Raw genomic sequence first — 19499 nt, forward strand, 5'->3', positions numbered from 1 at the left:
GGAAAGCTCAGCTCAGTGCTGCTGCGGGGGGGCGGGGGGGAGAGGACGGGGGCACAGGGCGGGGGGGGGAGAGGACGGGGGCACAGGGCGGGGGGGGGGGCGGGGGCGCCCCGGCCCCAGAGCACAGCTTGCGAGGCCCAGGAGTCCTCCCTCCCAGAGCAGCCAGCCTCGGGGAAGACAGCCTGTGAGCAGCACAAACACATCTGATGCTCCTTCACATCCCTCTGCTCCACACACGCCAAGGGGAGGTGAGAGGGACAGAGGTGCAGCCCAGCTCCCGAGCTGGACAGACAGACAGACACAGCTGTCCCGGCGGCGGCTCTGAGCGCGTGGTGGACAGACAGGCCCAGCCGCAGGCGGCCTCCCGCGGTCCCGTGCTCGTCCCGACGCCACACCCAGGGGAGGCCCGGCCAGCAGCACACGGTCCTCCGTGTGTCCACTGCTGACGGCCGCGAGCAAGGAAGCATTTCTCGGAGTCGAGGTGCCGCCGGGCTGCGTGGTGGGCGGCCGGCAGCGTCTCGGTCAGCACCGGTCAGCACCGGCCGGCGCCACTGCGGGAGGGAAAGGGCCCAGCTCCTCGCAGGTGACGGCCAGCGCGGTGCTCAGCACCAGCGGGAGCCGCTGCCATCCACTCCGCACACACGAGGACCCGCCGTCACACACGGAGTCGGCGGACAGAGGAGTTTCCAGGCCTCCGTGTGATGGGTTAAAAGTCCTCACCTGCTAGGGATAGCCGGTGGGTTTGTAGGTTAAACCTGTAACGCCAGGAATCTGCTTCCAGAGGGTCTGGAGGTGAGAGGCGGGAGAGCACGCCCGAGGACGGGACGGAGGGCGCACGCCCTTTCTCCTCGCGCTCCACAGGCCCCATCACAGCACCGACAAGGCCACGAGCACATCTCGGAGCCCGGGGTCGGCGTCCGGGCCCCAGAAACCAGCAGCAGGTGCTGGCGGTCGGGTCGCTGTGAGGCCCGGGCCGCCGGGCGGGAGGGTGAGGGACAGCCGCCGGGAGGGCCTCACCTCGCTCCAGCCCGTCGATGTTCTGGGTGTAGAGGCGCAGGAGCAGCCCCTTGTCCTGGAGCAGCCGCAGGAAGTAGTGGATCACGTTGGGCCGGTAGCTCCCCGGGTGCATCTTCTTGGCCCACGTGAAGAAGGGCCTGGGGTTGTGGAGGAAGAAGGTGAGTTCAAATATGGCCTCGGGGTACGGGACGTCGCAGTGCTGGAAGCTGCTGTAGAAGCCGGTCCCTGGAGACCTGCAAGAGGAGCCAGAGCCTCAGAAGAAGGGGAGTGGGGCGCCGGGGGCGGGGGTGTAAGGCGGGGGAGGAGTGGGCCATGGGGGGGGAGTTGAGGGGGGAGGAGTGGGCTATGGGGGGGGGAGTTGGGGGGGAAGGAGTGGGCCATGGGGGGGAGTTGGGTGGGGGGAGGAGTGGGGGGGAAGCATGGGGCGGGGAGCACGGGCAGGGCGGCACCTGAAGTCGGGGATGCCGCTGGGCGTGCTGATGCCAGCCCCCACCATGACCACCACCCTCTGGCAGGCCCTGGCTCGAATCAGCTCGGCCACGTCCTGCAGGGAGAGCTTCTCCTTCGCACTGTCGCCTCCGTTTCCAGAGACACTCGAGACACCCGCAGCAAGACGGGTGGGCGGCCTTCCGCCTGCAGAACTGACAGCAAAGAGAGTGGCCGGGAGCCGCCATCAAGTCCAGGCAGGTGGTCCAGAGCGAGCCGCCTGCCCCCCCGCCCCCCGCTGAGCTGGCCACCGACCCTCCTGCCCCCAGTGCCCACCTTTCCCAGCAGGAACGAGTCCTGGGCTCACGCTGAAAGCCGTCCTACTCAGGGCGAAACCATTCCCGCGAGTGGGAGCCGTGCGCGAGGAACGTCACAGGCCAGGCTGGGGGGGCCCCGCTCCAGGGCGCAGGCCAGAGCCAGGGCACCCCCCCTTTGTGGGCTGCGGCTCGCACTGCAGAGCCGTCACACTAACACGGATGTGACACACACGCAGCGACGCTTAAACAAAGTTAAACTTCTTAGACTTCACACCAAATACTATCGGGATGGGAAGTGGGCTGCAGAGACCCTTCCAGAAGGAAGCATTGAACCCTGACAGCCAGAGGATCTAACTGCCGCCGCCAACATCCCCCGCCGTGCAGAGGCGGCGCGCGGCTCCCTGTGGGGGAGCGAGAGGGTCTGCCACGGGGACAGGGCCAGACACGCAGCAAACAAGCCCCCGCTCGGCGGGGCCTCGGGAAAGCCCCGGGAGACACGGGAGCCGCAAGGAGCACGAGGCCGGAGGGCGGGGCCTCGGCGGCACCCCACCACGCCGGCACCCCACCACGGCGGCACCCCACCACGCCGGCACCCCACCACGGCGACTCCCCACCACGGCGGCACCCCACCACGGCGGCACCCCACCACGGCGGCACCCCACCACGCCGGCACCCCACCACGGCGACTCCCCACCACGGCGGCACCCCACCACGCCAGCACCCCACCACGGCGGCTCCCCACCACGGCGGCTCCCCACCACGCCGGCTCCCCACCACGGCGCTGGCCACTCGCCCGGGCCCTCCCACACGCCAGGGCTGGACAGCGTGACCTGGGTGTAGGCCCCTCCACCCCGACGGGAAAAGAGAGGCAACCATGGACCGAACAACCCTCCCCAGACGATGACTCAAAACCGGAAAGGGAGTATTTGACTCACTGTGACCCCCAAAGGAAGAAGTCCCCAGGGCAGTGGTCGGCAAACTCATTAGCCAACAGAGCCAAATATCAACAGCACAACGACTGACATTTCTTTTGAGAGTCTAGGTTTTTTTTTTGGTTTTTTTTTTAGAGAGTCTAGTTTTTTAAACTTAAACTTCTTCTAACGCCACTTCTTCAACATAGACTCGCTCAGGCCGTGGTATTTTGTGGAAGAGCCACACTCAAGGGCCAAAGAGCCGCATGTGGCTCGCGAGCCGCAGTTTGCCGACCACGGCCCTAGTGCACGTCTTCAGACTCGGGCAGGACAGTTAGGGCTCATCTTCCAGGAGAAAGACCCCCTCCCGCTCCGTTTGCTCCCCACCAAGCCGGGACCGAGTCCCTGGGGCTGCCTGCTGCTCAGGGCCGAGGGCTCGCAGCTCTGCGCCCACGGGACCCCGTGTCAGCCACAGTCCCACTCCAGGGACGAGCCTCACACACCCTCCTTTCAGCCCAAGGGGGCTCCTGGCTCTCCCGCGCCTCCACCCGGCCACCAGGCTCCGCCGCTCCTACTGAAGCCCGGGGAGAAGCCCCTCCCTCCTCTGAAAGGTGACAGTCCTGCCTCCCAGCTCCCTTAGGGCCGCCCCTGGCCCTCAGCAGCGACCCTCAGGGCGGCCTCACTCCGCTCTGGGGTCAGTGGCGTGCAGTTCAGGGACTTGCCACTCAGTCCACACCGCCTCCTGTGTCGCCACCTCTCGGGCCACACAAAGCATTGCCCGGTGACCCTGGCCCGCCGGGTGTGGATGAGAGAGGGACAGGTGCACAGGCAAGGCTGAGGGCACCGCGAAGACCCGGCCCGCGCTCGCCGCCTGGCTCATCGTCACCCACAGCCCGAGCCTCAGCTGCCCAAGCCAAGCAAGGCCGCGACAATTGTCTCCTCAGAAACCCCCGAGCTGTCCGCCTCCCAGCCCCAGGCGCTCCCTCCCCAGCTCCTGCAGATCCCCATTCCCGAGCGGGGCTACCGCACCCCAGACCGCAGCTCTGCCTGCAAGTCAAGCCACCTCCCAAGGGGTTTGCTGAGAGCTGGCCAGATGTGGGGCAGGAAAACCCAACCCTCCTGAGCTCCTCCTAAAGCTCACGGGAACTGCAGGAGGGACAGGGGGGCGGGGCGGGCCTGGGATGGGCTCACAGCCCCACGCGTGGCGTTTCCGAAGTGACAGGAGCACTGGGAGTGTCTTTTGTCGCAGCATTTGGTCTCTCACCCTCAGTTCCAGACGCACTCGGAGCCATAAAGGTGAAATGGGGTCCTGTCGTTCAAAGCAAGCCCTTTCCAACCCCGCCCGCGCTGAGGTTAGGGAGGGACTTTTGGAAATCCCCTAGGGATGGGGGTTGGTTCCCAGGAGGGTTGGAGCCTCCCTAAGAGACAAAAGGAAGGGACTCCGCTTCCACGTTGGGAACCAGAAGCGCCAGCGCCAGCCGCACACGCGGCCTGAAGCCATGTGTTGGGGCCCTTCCAGACCGGGTCCACTCGTGTATGCCTGCCCTTGAACACAATAAGCCGGGGATCTGGTCCCTAGGCTGGTTTCCCGAGGCCCGTGAGCTGCTCTAGCAAATGAATCAAAGCTGAGGAGGGGATCAGGGACCCTCCGACCGACAGCCAGCGGGTCAGAAGCACGGATGACCACCTGGACTGGCCCCTGCGGCGGGGAGCAGGCTTGTGAGACGGAGCCCTTAACTGTGGGGTCTGGCGCCATCCCAGGTGCTGGCGTCAGAACTGAGCGAAGTGTGTGGAAAACCGGGCAACTGCTTGGTGGGGTTGCAAACAAGCATGTTCCGGAGAGCTGTCACCCCTGCTGAGCTGGGTGTCACCCCTCTGAGCGTGGCTGAGGCCAAGGCATCTCTCAGGGACCCCATGTGCACTGCTCGCCTGGAAAACACACGGCCAGAATCTTACCGAATGTCTAGACCAGGGGTCCTCAAACTTTTAAACAGGGGCCAGTTCACTGTCCCTCAGACCGTTGGAGGGCCGGACTATAGTTTAAAAAGAAAACTGTGAACAAATTCCTATGCACACTGCTAAGTCGGCTGCTAAGCAGGACAGGCAGCGGCGGCAAAAACACCCGGCGGGCCGGATAAATGTACTCGGCGGGCCGCATGTGGCCCGCGGGCCGTAGTTTGAGGACCCCTGGTCTAGAATATACTTAAGATGTGTGACAAAGGGTACCCGGCACATGGAGTAAGATTTACTGGATGTAGGGGACCCTGAGGAGCAAGCATGGGTGCTGCCTGGGAGAGGGAAACAAAGGATGATGTCATACAAGAGCCCCAAAATCAAAACTCCAAGGGCAGCCGGCAGGTGTGGCTCCGTGGCTGAGCATCGACCTGTGAGCCAGGAGGTCACAGTTGGATTCCTGGCCAGGCACATGCTCGGGTTGTGGGCTCGATCCCCAATGTGGGGGCGTGCAGGAGGCACCGATCAATGATTCTCTCATCATTGATGTTTCTATCTTTCTCTCCCTTCCTCTCTCTGAAATCAATAAAAATACAATAATTTAAAAACACACACACACACACACACACACACACACACACCTCAAAGGGCAGAAATTCCACAGCAGAAAGCCGGTGCAAACGCACTGCTCCTCACAGCCCGTGCCTCCTGCTCCGGGACAGGGGTAGCGGGGCCTTTAATGGCAGTCCGAGTCCTTAAGCGGCCCCTGGTAGTTCAGGTCACTCTCCAGCTACGACCCCCTCACAAGGGCCTGCAGAGCCTGGCGGGGAGCAGGCTGCAGGGAGCGAGGTCTGCCCAGCGCCGGCTGTGCGCGCGCAGCCCCAGGGTTTACAGGTTTCTCGGGTGAACAGACGAGTCCTCGGTATCACTCCATCACTTTCACCACGATTGTAGGAGCTGTGTGAGATGGCATCACGGGAATGCGTCACCATCTACTTAACGCTCGTCCAGTACCGGCAGTTAAATTAGTTTCCTAACAACCACGGGCCTTACGGGTTTTCCTTGCGCGGCTCAGCTCCCACACAGGGTTCCCCAGTCCTCAGGGACCCCAGGAGGACTCTGCTGCCTGCACGGCCTCTCAGGGGACGAGAACAGTGCGCTCGGCTTTACACCAGGAGTGGCGCGGCCAGGAATTGACCCAAAAGGTGAGCTCCAGAGCTCCGGCCTGGCGGCGGCGGTCAGAGCTGACCGCTGACCAGGAGGTCAGGGTCGATTACAGGCCGGGCACATGCGGGGCTGGGGAGGTGGGGAGCTGCGGGCCAGTCCTGCAGGAGGCTGTGGAGGATGATTCTCTCTCGTCACTGACGTTTCTCTCTCCCTCTCCCTTCCTCTCTGAGACCAATAAAAAATATATTTTTTAAAAGGTGAGCTACCAACTAGGTAATTCACCGCAGCGTTGTCTGTAATAACTAAAGATTAGGAACTGCTTCAATAGGAGAGTTATAAAGTCAGGAAACGTGGGTTCTGAAATGGCAGCGAGTCCCAGAAGGGCGGCGGTGTCAACAACCGGCACGTGGGTGTCGCCGTTCGCGCCCGGGAACCGCGAGAAGAACCGAGAACTGAGCGGGGAACGCTCCGGACAGGTCAAGTTCCGCTGCCGCCCCGCCCACCACGCGAGGGGAGCCCGAGGGTCGCCTCGCCGGGCACTGAACCCCCTGCGGGCCTTCACCCGGCCACCGGCCACCACGGCAGCCCCGAGGCACCCGTCTCCCCCTGCCCGCCCCGCGGCTGCTACCCGGACGAACCGAAGCCGGCGGGCCCAGGCCAGCTCACCGCTCGGGCCCCAGAGCCTGAGCGCGCGGATAGCAGGCCGAGCCCACTGCGCCATGTCACCAGAGCCCGCTCGCGTCGTCGTCCCCTCGCGGGGTCACGTCCCCGCCCCCGCGCGCTCGCCCCGCCCCCGCGCGCTCGCCCCGCCCCCGCGCGCTCGCCCCGCCCCCGCGCGCTCGCCCCGCCCCCGCGCGCTCGCCCCGCCCCCGCGCGCTCGCCCCGCCCCCTAGTCTCCCTACCCCAGCCCCGCCCTGCGCGTCCCGGGGGCGGCAGACGCCGGGTGGAGGCGGTTCCCAGCCCGCAAAGCTCCGCCCACAGCGGGAATGTCACGGCTCCCTCCCGCGCGCCCACCTCTTTCAGCGGGGAGGGGGGCGGGGCGCTTCGTGAGCGCTCACTGAGAGCAGGCCGCGCCCGCACGCTGCGTCCTCAGGGACTCCACGAGGAGCGTACTGTCACCGCTGCACCGGAGATAGGAGCCTGCGGGCCACCAGGGCCGAGCCCACACCGGCAGTGGAGCGCAGGCGCGTACTCCTCACCCTTCAGGGCACCAGGGGCGCGGTTACCCTGACAACCCGCGGACGCCCAGGGCCGCCGACGGCGCTCCCGGCGTGCCCCGCGCGGCGCGGCGCCGGAAGTGAGTGAGCATTTCCGGCAGTCGTCCCCGCGGCGCGGACTTCTCGGTGGCAGCGCCGTTCTGGCTTCTTTTGCCGACATGAAGGATGTGCCAGGCTTCCTCCAGCAGAGCCAGAGCTCGGGGCCCGGCGAGGCCGCCGTGTGGCACCGTCTGGAGGAGCTCTACACGAAGAAGTGAGGCCGGGGCGGGCGCCGCGGAGGGAGCGGGCGGGGGGCCGGGGAGGGCGGGCACCGCGGAGGGGCCGGGCCTGGCGGGCCGGGGGCGCCCCGACCTGCGGGGGAGGTCACGGCCGAGGGGCGGGGTGGCAGCCACGCGGCCGGGGTTTGGGGGCCCAGGGCTCACTGCCTTCGCCCTCCTGAGCGAGGGGCTGTGCGGAGGTTCTGAACCTGCTGATCTTAGAAGAGGGTTCTGGGCTGGCGGGTGATGTTGTCCTCGTTCCACTCCCACAAGCCAGCGCCTGGTCTTGCACAGCAGGTCCTGGCGTCCTGCGCTCGGCCTAGTCCTACTGACTGCCCACGGCCCTCGCCCTCTGGAGCGGGGGGACCAGAGGCCGGCGCAGGTCTGCCTTTTCCGCGTTGAGTCTGCATTTGGTTACACGCTGCCCTTCCCTTCCTCTCTGAAATCAGTAAAAATATACTTGAAGAAAGAAATATGTTTTTACTGAAGAAAGGAAGGGAGAGGTATACAAACTTCAATGATGGGAGAGAACCATGCCTCCTGCACACCCCACCCTGGGGGTGGAGTCCGCAACCCGGGCTTGTGCCCTGACCAGGAGTCAACCATGATCTCATGGTTCACAGGTGGATGCTCAACCACGGAGCCACACAGGGCAGCACTTTGTATTTTTCAAGGCATTTTATTTGCATCCTTACAAACTAGCCTTTGGTTTCAAATGTGCTGTCATTCCAGAGATTTCCCTGTACTCGCTCTCAGTCACCCCGTCACTGAGAGGAAATGAGCTCAGTGGAAGCTCCTTCCCTGAGGCCCTCGGCTGCCAGGCGGAAGAGCTAGGGTTTCGACTTGAATGTGTACGATTCCAAAGTTCTTGTCTCCAGCGCGCCTCACAGGAACCCTGGGAGGTGGTCTGGAGGGATGTTCTCCGTTATCGCTGGGTCTCAGAGAGGAGAGGAGCGGAGCCAGGAAAGAACGCGGGCTCGGTGGCACCCTCCCTGCACACAGTGGGGAGGTTCCTGCTCCCACACGAGGGCCGGCCGTGCCTGTGACTGGACGTTACTTTCTAGGTCTTACGTTTTTCAGGTTGTGGCATCAGCTGACACTGCAGGTGCTGGACTTTGTGCAGGACCCGTGCTTTGCCCAAGGAGATGGTCTTATTAAGGTAACTGACTTGTCATGCTGGGTCAGGTTGCCTGAATGTGCTCCAGGACTCGGAGATCGTGGGTGGGGTTTGCAATGACAACACGCTGCGCTGAGTCCGCAGTCACTGTGTGTCAGGCACTGTTCACACATGTACTCGCTCACTCTTCACAGCAGCACTGGGAGGCAGGCGTGCTGTGGCCCGACTGTGCCGTAGAAGCAGAGCCCAGAGGTTTAGGGACTTGCCACAGATCGCAGCGAATAAGTGACATGTTCTGTCTCCTAAATTCCTAAGATGCAGTCATATGGCATGCTCCTGTATCTTACTGTCAGAACAGGCGTGTGATCACGTGTCACCAGAGGCTCAGCCCTGAGCGGGACAGAGACCCGCCCCCCACCTCCCGCTCAATGTCTGTCCTTCAGAAATACTCCCGCACTACAGGGAGGTTTCTCCAGTGCTGCTGCACATGCTCCCTCCTGCCTGGCACGTCTGGAGTCTCCAGCTGCCCCTCCCACACCAAACTTGCCACCTCGTTGCTCTGCATTCCCTAGAACTCGTAACCATTTCTGGAATAACCTTTGGAACCTCTCCCTTTGTTTTTATTTGTTTGTTTTAATACATATATATACTTTTTAAAAATTGATTTCAGAGAGGAAGGGAGAGGGGAGAGAAATAGAAATATCAATGATGAGCAGGAATCATCGATAGGCTGCCTCCTGCACACACCTCCCACTGGGGATGGAGCCTGCAACCCTGGCATGTGCCCTTGACGGGACTCAAACCCGGGACCTTTCAGTGCGCAGTCCGATGCTCTATCCACTGAGCCGCACCAGCCGGGGGAACCTCTCCCTGTGGCTGCTCCACCTGTGTGCTTCGATTTCGCTTGCTCCTGAGTTCCTGACGATGCCGTTTATTTCACGAGTCCCCACGAGGCCAGGCCCCCCGCGGAGCCTGGGGCAGCGCCCGGTGCTTGCTGCGTGGCTGGGGATCGGAGATGGGACTAATGAGCCTGCAGTCTTCTGACCTGCTGGTCCTGGGCCTCGCGCGCTGCTGGCCTGTTTCACTCAGTGCTTTGGAGGAGAACATAGGACTTGGTCTTCAGGAGATCCTTCTAGGGCCGGTACAATGCCCCAAGCCAGAAACAACCCAGCTTGCTGGCGTATCCGTTGGTGATCATCTGTGTGAACCTAATAACCACATGCGGGTCTCCTGGGAACGTGCCCGCCGTGCGAGGTCCCGGCTGGTTTTGCGGATACACGGCATCTGACTTGTCCATGTTTTGCTCCACAGCTTTACGAAAACTTCATCAGTGACTTCGAGCACAGGTAAGGCCCTCTGCTTGTCGGCTGTGGAAAGGAAGCGCCGAGGCCTGGCGCTCACGGCTCTGCTTGTGTTTCAGGGTGAACCCCCTGTCCCTGGTGGAGATCATCCTCCACGTGGTCAGACAGATGACGGGTGAGTGGCCTGCTGCTGACGGGGCCGGTCCCGGTGGCAGTTGCTCCGTGGCCTCGAAGCCTACGGATTAGAACTTTTCTGCATTTTGATAGAAAGTACCCGGTTCTAACATTTTTAGGTCCAAACCTCAGGGTTACCCACTTAAAAGCGTGCTGGTTGGTAGAGACCAGTCTGTAAAGAGACCGTTGGTGGTTCTGAGCTGGTTCTGCTTCCTTTTCTAGATCCTAACGTGGCTCTCACTTTTCTGGAGAAGACGCGTGAGAAGGTACGCGTGAAGTTCTAAAATACGCTTTTGTGTCTGTGCTCGCTCGCTGTCCGCAGCCCTGGAGACCAGGCTCTGCCCGTGCGAGCCCGCAGGGTGCAGGGGCCTTGCTCTGTGGGCCCGCTGCCCACACGTCTGAGGTTCCTGTTTCCGGCATCTGTAGGTGAAGAGCAGCGACGAGGCCGTGATCCTGTGTAAAACTGCCATCGGAGCCCTGAAGTTGAACATCGGGGACCTACAGGTCACAAAGGTGAGGTCGCTGTCACACAGGTGTGTCTTTGGTTTAAAAGGTTGTTTGAGCCCTGGCCAGTTTTCTCAGTGGTTAGAGCGCTGGCCTGCGCATCGAAGGGCCATGGGATTGAATCCTGGTCAAGGGCACCTGCTGTGGTGCAGGTTCCAGCTCGGCCCCAGTCGGTGTATGGGAGAGACAGCCAATCCGTGTGTGTCTCTCACATCGATCTTCCGTCCCTCCCTCCCTCCCTTCCACTTTCTAAAAATCAATGGAGAAAACATCCTTAGCTGAGAGTTAGCAACAATGACAAAAAAAAAAAAAAAACTATAGGGGGAAATCGCATTTTTCCTCTTTTAACTATTTACTTTAAAATAAGTTACAGGAAAGTTGCAAAGTCGCACAAAGTACTCTCCTGTGCCCTTACCTCCGATTGCTCCCATTCCCCCTCTGCCCGTCGTTCTGTGTGCCTGGCTTTTTCCTCAAAAACCACTTAAGGGTAAGTTGCTGGTTGTCGCCGTTACCTGCAAACGGGACCCAGCGTGTTGGCTCCGCAGGGGCCACAGCCTCAGCCAGGCACAGCTGGGGGCCCTTGTGGACCAGGGTCCGCCATTCAGGTCCCAGCTGCTGCCCCACCGCCTCTGCATCCTAATCACGTCAGAGGTTCCTGTCCCGGAGACTTTTGATCTGTTTTTTAACGATTTTAGAGAGAGAGGAAGGGAGAGGGAGAAGCATCAATCGGCTGCCTCCTGCACACTCCCTACTGGGGGTCGAGCCTCGAGCCCACAAGCTGGGCATGTGCCCTGACCGCGATTCGAACCGGCAACTTCTTGGTGCACGGTGGACGCCCCAGCCGGCCCCACTGGCTGGGCTGAGGTTTCTGTTCTAACACGCCAAGTTTTGCGTGCTTTTCATCTTGTCACATACTCCTTTACAACGCTGTGAGCTGCAGAGAAGGCCATCTCGCTCCTCTGAACAGGAAACCATCGAAGATGTCGAAGAAATGCTCAACAACCTGCCGGGCGTGACGTCGGTTCACAGCCGCTTCTACGACCTCTCCAGCAAGTACTACCAGACGATCGGCAGCCACGCCTCCTACTACAAGGACGCTCTGCGCTTCCTGGGCTGCGTCGACATCAAGGACCTGCCAGGTGAGACCCGCTCGCGGTGCCTCGAGAAGCCCGCCTGCGGACGCCACAGCCGGGGGGCGGGGGCTGAGGCAGCAGGTCTCAAAGCCCCCGGGTGCCTCTCCCCTTGGGAAGGAAGCCGTGGCTAGAGCGGGAAGGGTGGCTGAAGCTGTAGCTTCCACACTGGACGGGTCTTTGGTGTCTCATTCGGGGGAAGGAGCCTGAGCGCCCCCCCCCCCCAGGGCTCTGTCAGAGCCTGCACCTCCGGCCCTGCCCTGAGACTCCCCTGAAAGCTGAGGTGCTAGACCCGGGGGACGAGCGACAGAAACCTCTCAGGGATCTGAGGGGGGAAAGAACAGTGACACTGAGCCTGGGGGGAGGGCGGTGAGTGTGTTCACAAAGGAAACTTCGGCCGATTTTAGAGGCTCCTCACAGGTCACTGTTGAACCACCGGGACCAGCAACTCCTGGGAACGTGAGTGTAACCGCTGCGTCTCCCGGAGGGCCCGGGCAAGGCAGCCCGTGTGCCAGGGGCTGCTGTGGGGAAAGGAGGCTCGTTCCAGGTGGAGAGAGGCTAAGCGGGTCAATAGGGCAGGCTCCCACCCGAGGGCTCGGGGAGCACCGGCGGAAAGGGTAGGCAGCCACTTGGTTTAGGGCGAGTGAGGGAGTGGGTGCTTCCCACAGCGCCCGTGGAGGCGGGCCCGCCGGATCTGAACCCAGCGCTGTCACCAGGGCGCCTGTTCGCGCTCTGCTGTGACCCCCAAGCATGCTGCCGTGCTTTTCCCCGTGAGGCCTTGAAGGCCGAGCGGGACGGGGCTCCTGCGTGTGTGACGAGGGGTGTTGTCGTCCTAGTGCCGGAGCAGCAGGAGAGAGCCTTCACGCTGGGCCTGGCGGGACTTCTCGGCGAGGGAGTGTTTAACTTCGGAGAACTGGTAAGTGGGCCCGGGGCACAGACGCGTCGCCGCGGGCAGTGCGCGCTGCCAGCTAACGTCTCTGTCCCGCAGCTCATGCACCCCGTGCTGGAGTCGCTGAGGGGCACTGACCGGCAGTGGCTGATTGACACCCTGTATGCCTTCAACAGCGGCAACGTGGAGCAGTTCCAGACGCTGAAGGCCGCCTGGGGCCAGCAGGTCAGTCCAGGCGCCCCGGGTAGCTCAGGTGTAGCCGGCCTGCTCTGCCCTGCAGACAGCGCTGGGGGAGGGTGACACGGGCCTCCAACAGAATGTGACCTCCGCGTGCGCAGAGAGGAGTGGGGTTGGGGTCATGAACCCGTCTCGAGTGTGGCTCTGAGCTCCGAAGGTAACTGTCCGCCGGGGCTGCCTCCAGGGAAGCTGGTAACCTGCTCTTCCCTCAGGACAAGGCCTGGAACTGAGGCCCGCCCCCCGCTGTCTCTGCCGGGTCGGTTCTTGTCTGGGGAACAGCCTGCAGCTGGGCGCTGCTCTAGTCAGCGAAGCCCCGGGACCTGATGCCGGTCGGGAGCCACGGGGCCAGTGCCGGTCTCACCCACCTGCTGGTCAGGTGACGTGTCTTTCTCCTTCACAGCCTGACCTCGCCGCCAACGAAGCTCAGCTTCTGAGGAAAATCCAGCTGCTCTGCCTCATGGAGGTAAGCGAGCGCCAGGACCCTCTGTGCCGGGAGGCCGGCAGGTGGAGCAGGTCCTGCCGACCCCAAGCCCTGGGTGCAGCTGAAGCTAGTGAATCAGCAAGAACAACAGTGCTGCCCGCCCGCCCCTCCCCCCGCTGTTCCTCTCCCACTTGCTCTTCTGTTTGTATTTGGGTCTCAGCGCCCATGGCCTCCTCAGAGAGGCCCGGCCGGACCGTCGGAGCTAACGTAGCTGCCGCCTGCTGGCACTCGCCGCTCCTTGTCTACAGCCCATCTGACTTTCCCGCTAGAGTTTGAGCCTTTTGATAACTTTTTCTTTTTAAAGATATTTTTATTGTTTTCAGAGAGCCAGAGAGAGAGAGAGAGGAGAGAGAGAGAGAGAGGAGAGAGAGGGAGAGAGAGAGAGAGAGAGAGAGAGAGAGAGAGAGAGAGAGAGAGAGAGGAGAGAGAAATATCCATGATGAGAGAGAATCATGAATCAGCTGCCTCCTGCACGCCCCACACTGGGGAACGAGCCCACAACCCGGGCATGTGCCCTGACCGGGAATCGAACTGTGACCTCCTGGTTCCTAGGTCAACGCTCAGCCACTGAGCCACGGTGGTCGGTGAGTTTGAGCCTTTTGAGAAAAGGGCTCTGTGTTGCGGCTCAGCGCAGTGTCCCCAGCTCAGCTCAGGGGCGAACAGTGACTGGCAGAAAGCTGCCGTGCGGCTAATCCTACCGACTCCCCTCAGCACTGAGAGCTGGTGTTAACGAGATAGGCTAATGCTAAGAAAGCTATGGTGTAGGGGTACTAATACCTACTTTTCCAGAGGAGGCATTGACAACAGTACCTTACTCAGTTTCCTGGCAAAAGTACCTTACTCAGTTTCCTGGCGTTCCTTATTTGGAAAACTTTTCAGATGACGTTCACACGACCTGCCAATCACAGACAACTCACTTTTGAAGAAATCGCCAAAAGTTCTAAGATCAGCGTGAACGAGGTATAGTGTTTGGACTGGGGCTGTCCCAGAGGGGCCGGGCTCCTGGTGGGGGCACCCTGCTCCCCGACTCAGACCACAGAGGAGCAGCGTCCTTCCCGGCGGCATGGGGCCGCGCTGGCGCCCGCCTGACCCGCCCTCTGCGCAGGTGGAGCTGCTGGTGATGAAGGCGCTGTCGGTGGGGCTGGTGAAAGGCAGCATCGACGAGGTGGACGAGCGGGTCCACATGACCTGGGTGCAGCCCCGCGTGCTGGACCTGCAGCAGGTGACGGGGCCGTCGGAAGGGGGCGGGCTCCGGGGCGGGACAGGGTTTCGGGGAATCTAGTTCAGGGCCACCTGGGACCTGCACCCTGTGTTTAAAAGCGATTGTGGTAACAGTGCTGGTCACGCTGGTGATGCCTTTTAATCCTAAAATTGGTCCTCTGATCAGGCACCTTCCTGCTTATGTGATTTGAGCTTAAATCCATCCTGCTCACATTTGCTGGAACTTAATCCTGTGGATTTCCCCTGTTCTTGCCTGCTTGCTTCCTGCCATCGTGTGCCGTGTCCTCCCCCCCAGCTCGGGTCCCTCCGTTAGGGCCCCGCTGCGCCTCACTCTGCTCTCCGCCCTCAGATCCAGGGCATGAAGGACCGCCTGGAGTCCTGGTGCACGGACGTCAAGAGCATGGAGATGCTGGTGGAGCACCAGGCGCACGACGTCCTCACCTAGAGGCCTCCCGCAGCGCCCCGCCCCGCCCCGCCCCCCAGGGCTCCCCGCCGAGGGCTCCCCGCCCAGGCGGGTTCTGTTGGGCAGGACTGTTCTTCCTGGGAAAGGGGGCCCCGTGGCGTCTCCTGACCCGCAGTGAGGGCGGGGCCCGCGGGTCGGAGGATGGGCCCTGCGTGTGGGCTCCGCTCCGGTTGATCTGCCCCACCCCCACCCGTGTGAGCACGTTCCCAGGTGGCCCGAGGGCCCTGCAATAAACGCCTTTGCCGTGTCCTCTCTGGTTTCTCGTGGCTCACCCTCCAGGCCAAGCCTGTGTCTGCAGAGACTCGAGGCAGCAGAGGGAATGGGGGGCTTGGGGGCGTGGCCTTGGCCTCCCCTCTGAGGAGAGCGTTCCTGCACGTGCGGGACGGGCGGAGCAGGGGCCGAGGGCCGGGACGCCCTCTGACAGGTCTGCCCCCTGCCCCAAGCCAGCGGCTCCTGTGACCCGAGTGCCCTGTGCTGAGTCCGGGGAGGCGGCGCGCATACATGAACACGGGAGCGTTCGGTGGGGGAGGGTTTAATGAGAGCTCCCTCGCGTGCCCGTGGCGGCGGCTGCCCACCTCACTCGCCGGAGCGTTTCTTGTAGCTCTCCAGGTGGGACAGCACCCAGCCCGCGGGGATCATGAAGCTGAGGAAGGTCACCACGAGCGCCGCGGCCTGCTCCTGCGTGGGGAGAGCACACGTGAGGCGCCAGGCCCGGGTCACGGGGCGGCGTCTGCCCGCCCGGCCCCCTCGCCCTTGACTCCTTCCCAGGGCACAGGTGCTGCTGGTCAGGGCCTGCAGGGCGGCAGACAGCCCAGGTTCTAAGTTGCTTTCAAACAAGGACGGCCTTGGAGTGGGGGGCCTGTTCCAGAGCCCGGGGTCGTGGGGCTCCCTGGCTGCGTGTGTGTGCATGGGGCCCGCCTGGATCCCTGTGTTCTCCCATCGGCGGGTTCTGAAGAGGCAGCTCTGCTTCTCCCTGGTTTCCGCCGGGAACAGCCTGGGCCCTCGAGTTTCCTAGATCAGGTGCCTGATTGGGGGCGGGGGGCTAACCCTCCTTTTAGCTTCGACTCCCAGAGGCCTCAGGCGGAGCTCCGGGCTTCCCTTCCTAGCACATGACCTTGGGCCGGTGACCTTCCTAACCTTGGTTATTAGGCTTGACCCAGGTCAGTTTCACCTGTGCTCTCCCCGGCCCTCAGAGAGCCCACCTCCCCCCCACGGGTGACCCCGCGGCACCTCCCAGTTCGGCCTCGGCACCCGCCTTGGCAGAGGCAGCCGGAGCCTGAGAATAGGCCCGACGGACAGCTGGCTGCAGTTGGGGCAGAGCCCCGCCCGCCCTGGGACAGGCCCCTGGCCGGGTCCCCTCTAGCAGCGCCAGGCCTGGGCGGACGTCCCCTCGCCCTTGACCAGCCTGGCTTCCTGGGGCCCAGCCTGAAACCCGCCTCATCCTGGGGATTCTGGGACTGCCAGCCCTCCCTGGCCGGCCCCCGCTGCCTCCCAGGTACTCACGGAGGCAGAAGTGGGTGACTTGGCCGGCTTGGCGGAGATGTGCGCCTTGGGGACCACACAGGCCCTCAGGGGGGCTTGCAGCAGCCTGATGGCGGGGCCCAACCTCATGTTGCTGGGCCGAGCTCCGAGTCCCGTGCGTCCTGTCCCTCGCTCTGCCCTCTGCTCGCTGGGCTGGGCTGGGCTTTTTATAGCTCGAGGGGAAGCGCAGCTGCCCTCCTGGCCCAGGGCTTGGCAGGAAGGTCGCCTGCGTGGACCGAGCCAGCCTCAGGCCGCAGCCCGAGTGCGTCCCCTGCAGTGGCTCCGAGGGTGCCAGCTCCTCGCAGGGCAGGCCTGGCCCTCCCAGCACGGCTAGCACTCTGCGCCGGGGCCTGTGAGCGCTGGAGGGGGAGCGGCAGTTTAAGAGGGACTCTGCCGGCCGTGATGCCCCGGAAGCTCTGGCGTTGGCATTTCTGGCTGAGCTGCCCGGCTTCTCTTTCTTTTTTTTAAAATATATATATATTTTTTTTTTGTTTGTTTTCTATATAACTTTATTATGGTTTTCTATATAATTTTATTGATCATTGTTAAATAAATTATTACTTTTCATCATTTGCTTCACTTCTTATCTTCTTGATCAATTCTTTGTTTTTTCTTCCAAAAATGTCACAGGCCACACCTGACGCAATGAAGAATTTTAAAACACCACAGATAAGAACTTGTCCATTCACTTGCAGTTACCTATATGCTTGTTACAGGCAGTTGTGCTTCCTGGAGGTTTAGTCATCCTTTGTTGTAAGTTTTGGAAAACATCCACAATAACCTTGATTCATCTTCAACTCATAGGCTCTGTTGCATCTGGAAAAGCCTGGAGACGCGCCCGCGGGCGCTGCACCCCGGCCACCAATAACCTCATGGCCGGCGGTAAATCGCGCGTTCTCCTCCGTCCGTCGCCGACGGAAAAGCTTAAAATATATTTTATTGATTTTAGAGAGGAAGGGAGAGGGAGAGGGAGATAGAAACATCAATGATGAGAGAGAATCATTGATTGGCTGCCTCTTGCACGCCCCCCACTGGGGATTGAGCCCGCAACCCAGGCATGTGCCCTTGGCCGGAATTGAACCCGGGACCCTTCAGTCCGCAGGCTGATGCTCTAGCCACTGAGCCACACCAGCTAGGGCATCGGCTTCTCTTTCTTGACTGGGGCTGCCAGGTGTCCCCAGAGCCCTGCTGCCCCCCGGGCACAGCGCGTGCATGGCAAGGAGCTGCCCGGTTGCTGACCTGGGCGACCCCTGCCTCCGGCCCACGTGCAGGCTGGGCATCGGCTCAGGCCCCGGCCCCCAGCAGGGCGGCGCTCTCTGCGGGAACAGTTATTCGGAAGCTTGTTTCCTGCTCCGGGAGACGCACCTTCTCTGTGCAGACATCGCCCGCCCAGCAGGGTCCTCGGGGAGGACAGGGGGCCTGTCTGTCCCCACATCGTTGCCAGGCACTGCGGGATGCGGAGCCCTGGTTGTCCTCCCGCCTCGTCCAGGCCTGTGTGACCTCTAACAGCCTCCACCCTCTGCAGACCTCAGCCTCGACCCCCAGCTGCGCCTGTCCACCATCAGGATGCCCGGGCACCACCCCTTGTCCCCAGGGCGTCAAGGCCCCGAGGCCAGGCGTCTTACCCGACTGATGCTCACGCACACCCAGGCCACCGCCGTGACCACACCCCCTGACTGCACTCCCCACCCGGTCCCGCCCTGAAGGGTCCCCACAACCCCACTCAGCAGCCGGCACAGCCCCAGAGCAAGCAGGCCCGTTGCTGCCCGCCCCACACCCCCCCTCCCCCGCCTGAGGGTCCAGCCCCACGGGCCACGCTGAGCAGCTGCCCCTCTGCCCCCGGCTCCCGCGTGTTCACCTGTGTTCACGTCCAGGCCTGGGTCCCAAGGCATCGCTCAGGCATGTGCTCGTGTAGCCGGACACGAGGCCTGTGAGGACCCGCACCCGCGGCTGAGTTTGGGGCTCGGCCTGTCTGGCTCAGCCGACTTCAGTCCCTGTTGGCCGGACAGATTGGAGTAGGAGAGGGCGGGGGGCCGGGTGGTGGCTCGGGTTGGACTCATTGGATCACATCACCTCCCGGGACCCGAGCCTTCGTGCGGACTGTGCTGGAGGCCGCAGCCCCGAGACCCGGCCAGTCGGTGTGGGCACAAGCCCGGGAGCTGAGAACACATGGGCCCTCAGACAGCCGTGTCACTAGGGACAGTCGTGCCCCAGCCAGCTGGCGTGGCTCCGTGGTTGAGCGTCAAGCTATGAACCAGGAGGTCACGGTTCGGTTTCCGGTCGGGGCACAGGCCCAGGTTGTGGGCTCGGTCCCTAGACGGGGGGTGCAGGAGGCAGCGGATCCATGATTCTCATTGATGTTTCTCTCTCCCTCTCCCTTCCTCTCTGAAATCAATAAAAATACATTTTTTAAGAAAGAGCCTGAAAAAGAAATGGCGAGTTGTTGATGCGACGCCATCACCTGAGAACGCGTTTACTTCGTTCTTCCCTGGAAGCCACACGTGTTCCCAAGGAAGGCGGTTCCCGGCCGCCCCGCCTCCCGTGCCTGTGACCGGGGCCCTGTGACCCGGGCAGGAGCCGCGGGGGGCCGAGGAGGGAGCGTGCTCGAGGGTCACCTCCACGGAGCGGGGTCCCTGCCAGCTCAGGCCGGGCTCTGCCCCCTCCAATAATCCTTCCGCCTGAAACTAATTACCGCTTGGGGAGCCGCTGGGGGCGGCCGGGGATTAGACAGCGGGTCCCCAGCCAGGTGGCTCTTGCCCAGGTAAGACCTGCTGCCCCGCCCCGGCCCCCGGCTGCTGAGGGGCCTCCCCCTCTTCCCCGCGGGTGGGATGGGGTGCCAGCAGGTCCTGGGGTGAGGCTGCCCCGAGACAGCCACTCCCTCAGGCCTGGGTGGCCCGCCAGTCTCGGCCTCGGTCCTCCACCCCCCACCCACCCCACCCCCACCCCGCACGGCCTTGGGGCCTTTCCTACCTTTCCCAGCGCAAACCTGCCCCCTCCCCATGGACCGGCCTGGGGCACAGCAGCCGGAGCTTTTCTTCCCCAGAACCACGTGTTCACGCCAAACCCTAGAGCCCTGCTGCCCGCACCCCAGGCCGACGCTCCCCTCCCGCCCCGAAGCCACGTCAGTCCCCACAGAGCAGGGCCCTGTCCGGCTCCCCCCCCCCCCCCGGGGTCTGCCTACGGGGAGGAAGCGCGG

General features: G+C 62.7%; 2 protein-coding genes across 2 annotated transcripts in view; one reads left to right on the forward strand and one right to left on the reverse strand.

Annotated features, from left to right (window-relative positions):
- SIRT3 (sirtuin 3) overlaps positions 1-6553 on the reverse strand; it is a 12813-nt gene extending 6260 nt beyond the window's left edge. The window contains exons 1-3 of the mRNA XM_054724763.1: positions 6430-6553; positions 1467-1658; positions 1018-1250 (exon numbers count right to left, since the gene is read on the reverse strand). Coding sequence (XP_054580738.1) covers positions 1018-1250; positions 1467-1658; positions 6430-6512 — 508 coding nt within the window. The 5' untranslated portion in view covers positions 6513-6553. The remainder of the gene's footprint in view (positions 1-1017; positions 1251-1466; positions 1659-6429) is intronic.
- A 248-nt stretch (positions 6554-6801) lies between these two features.
- Positions 6802-15031, forward strand: PSMD13 (proteasome 26S subunit, non-ATPase 13). The gene is made up of 13 exons (XM_008159584.3): positions 6802-7261; positions 8346-8424; positions 9694-9728; positions 9803-9858; positions 10080-10123; positions 10284-10370; positions 11329-11500; positions 12328-12407; positions 12480-12605; positions 13018-13080; positions 13978-14058; positions 14204-14320; positions 14669-15031. The coding sequence occupies exons 1-13, from the start codon at positions 7167-7169 to the stop codon at positions 14762-14764; spliced, it is 1131 nt and encodes a 376-aa protein (XP_008157806.1). The 5' UTR covers positions 6802-7166; the 3' UTR covers positions 14765-15031.
- Positions 15032-19499: the final 4468 nt, after the last annotated feature.

The sequence above is a fragment of the Eptesicus fuscus genome, chromosome 13, assembly GCF_027574615.1.
Source record: "Eptesicus fuscus isolate TK198812 chromosome 13, DD_ASM_mEF_20220401, whole genome shotgun sequence".
Lineage (NCBI taxonomy): Eukaryota > Metazoa > Chordata > Mammalia > Chiroptera > Vespertilionidae > Eptesicus > Eptesicus fuscus.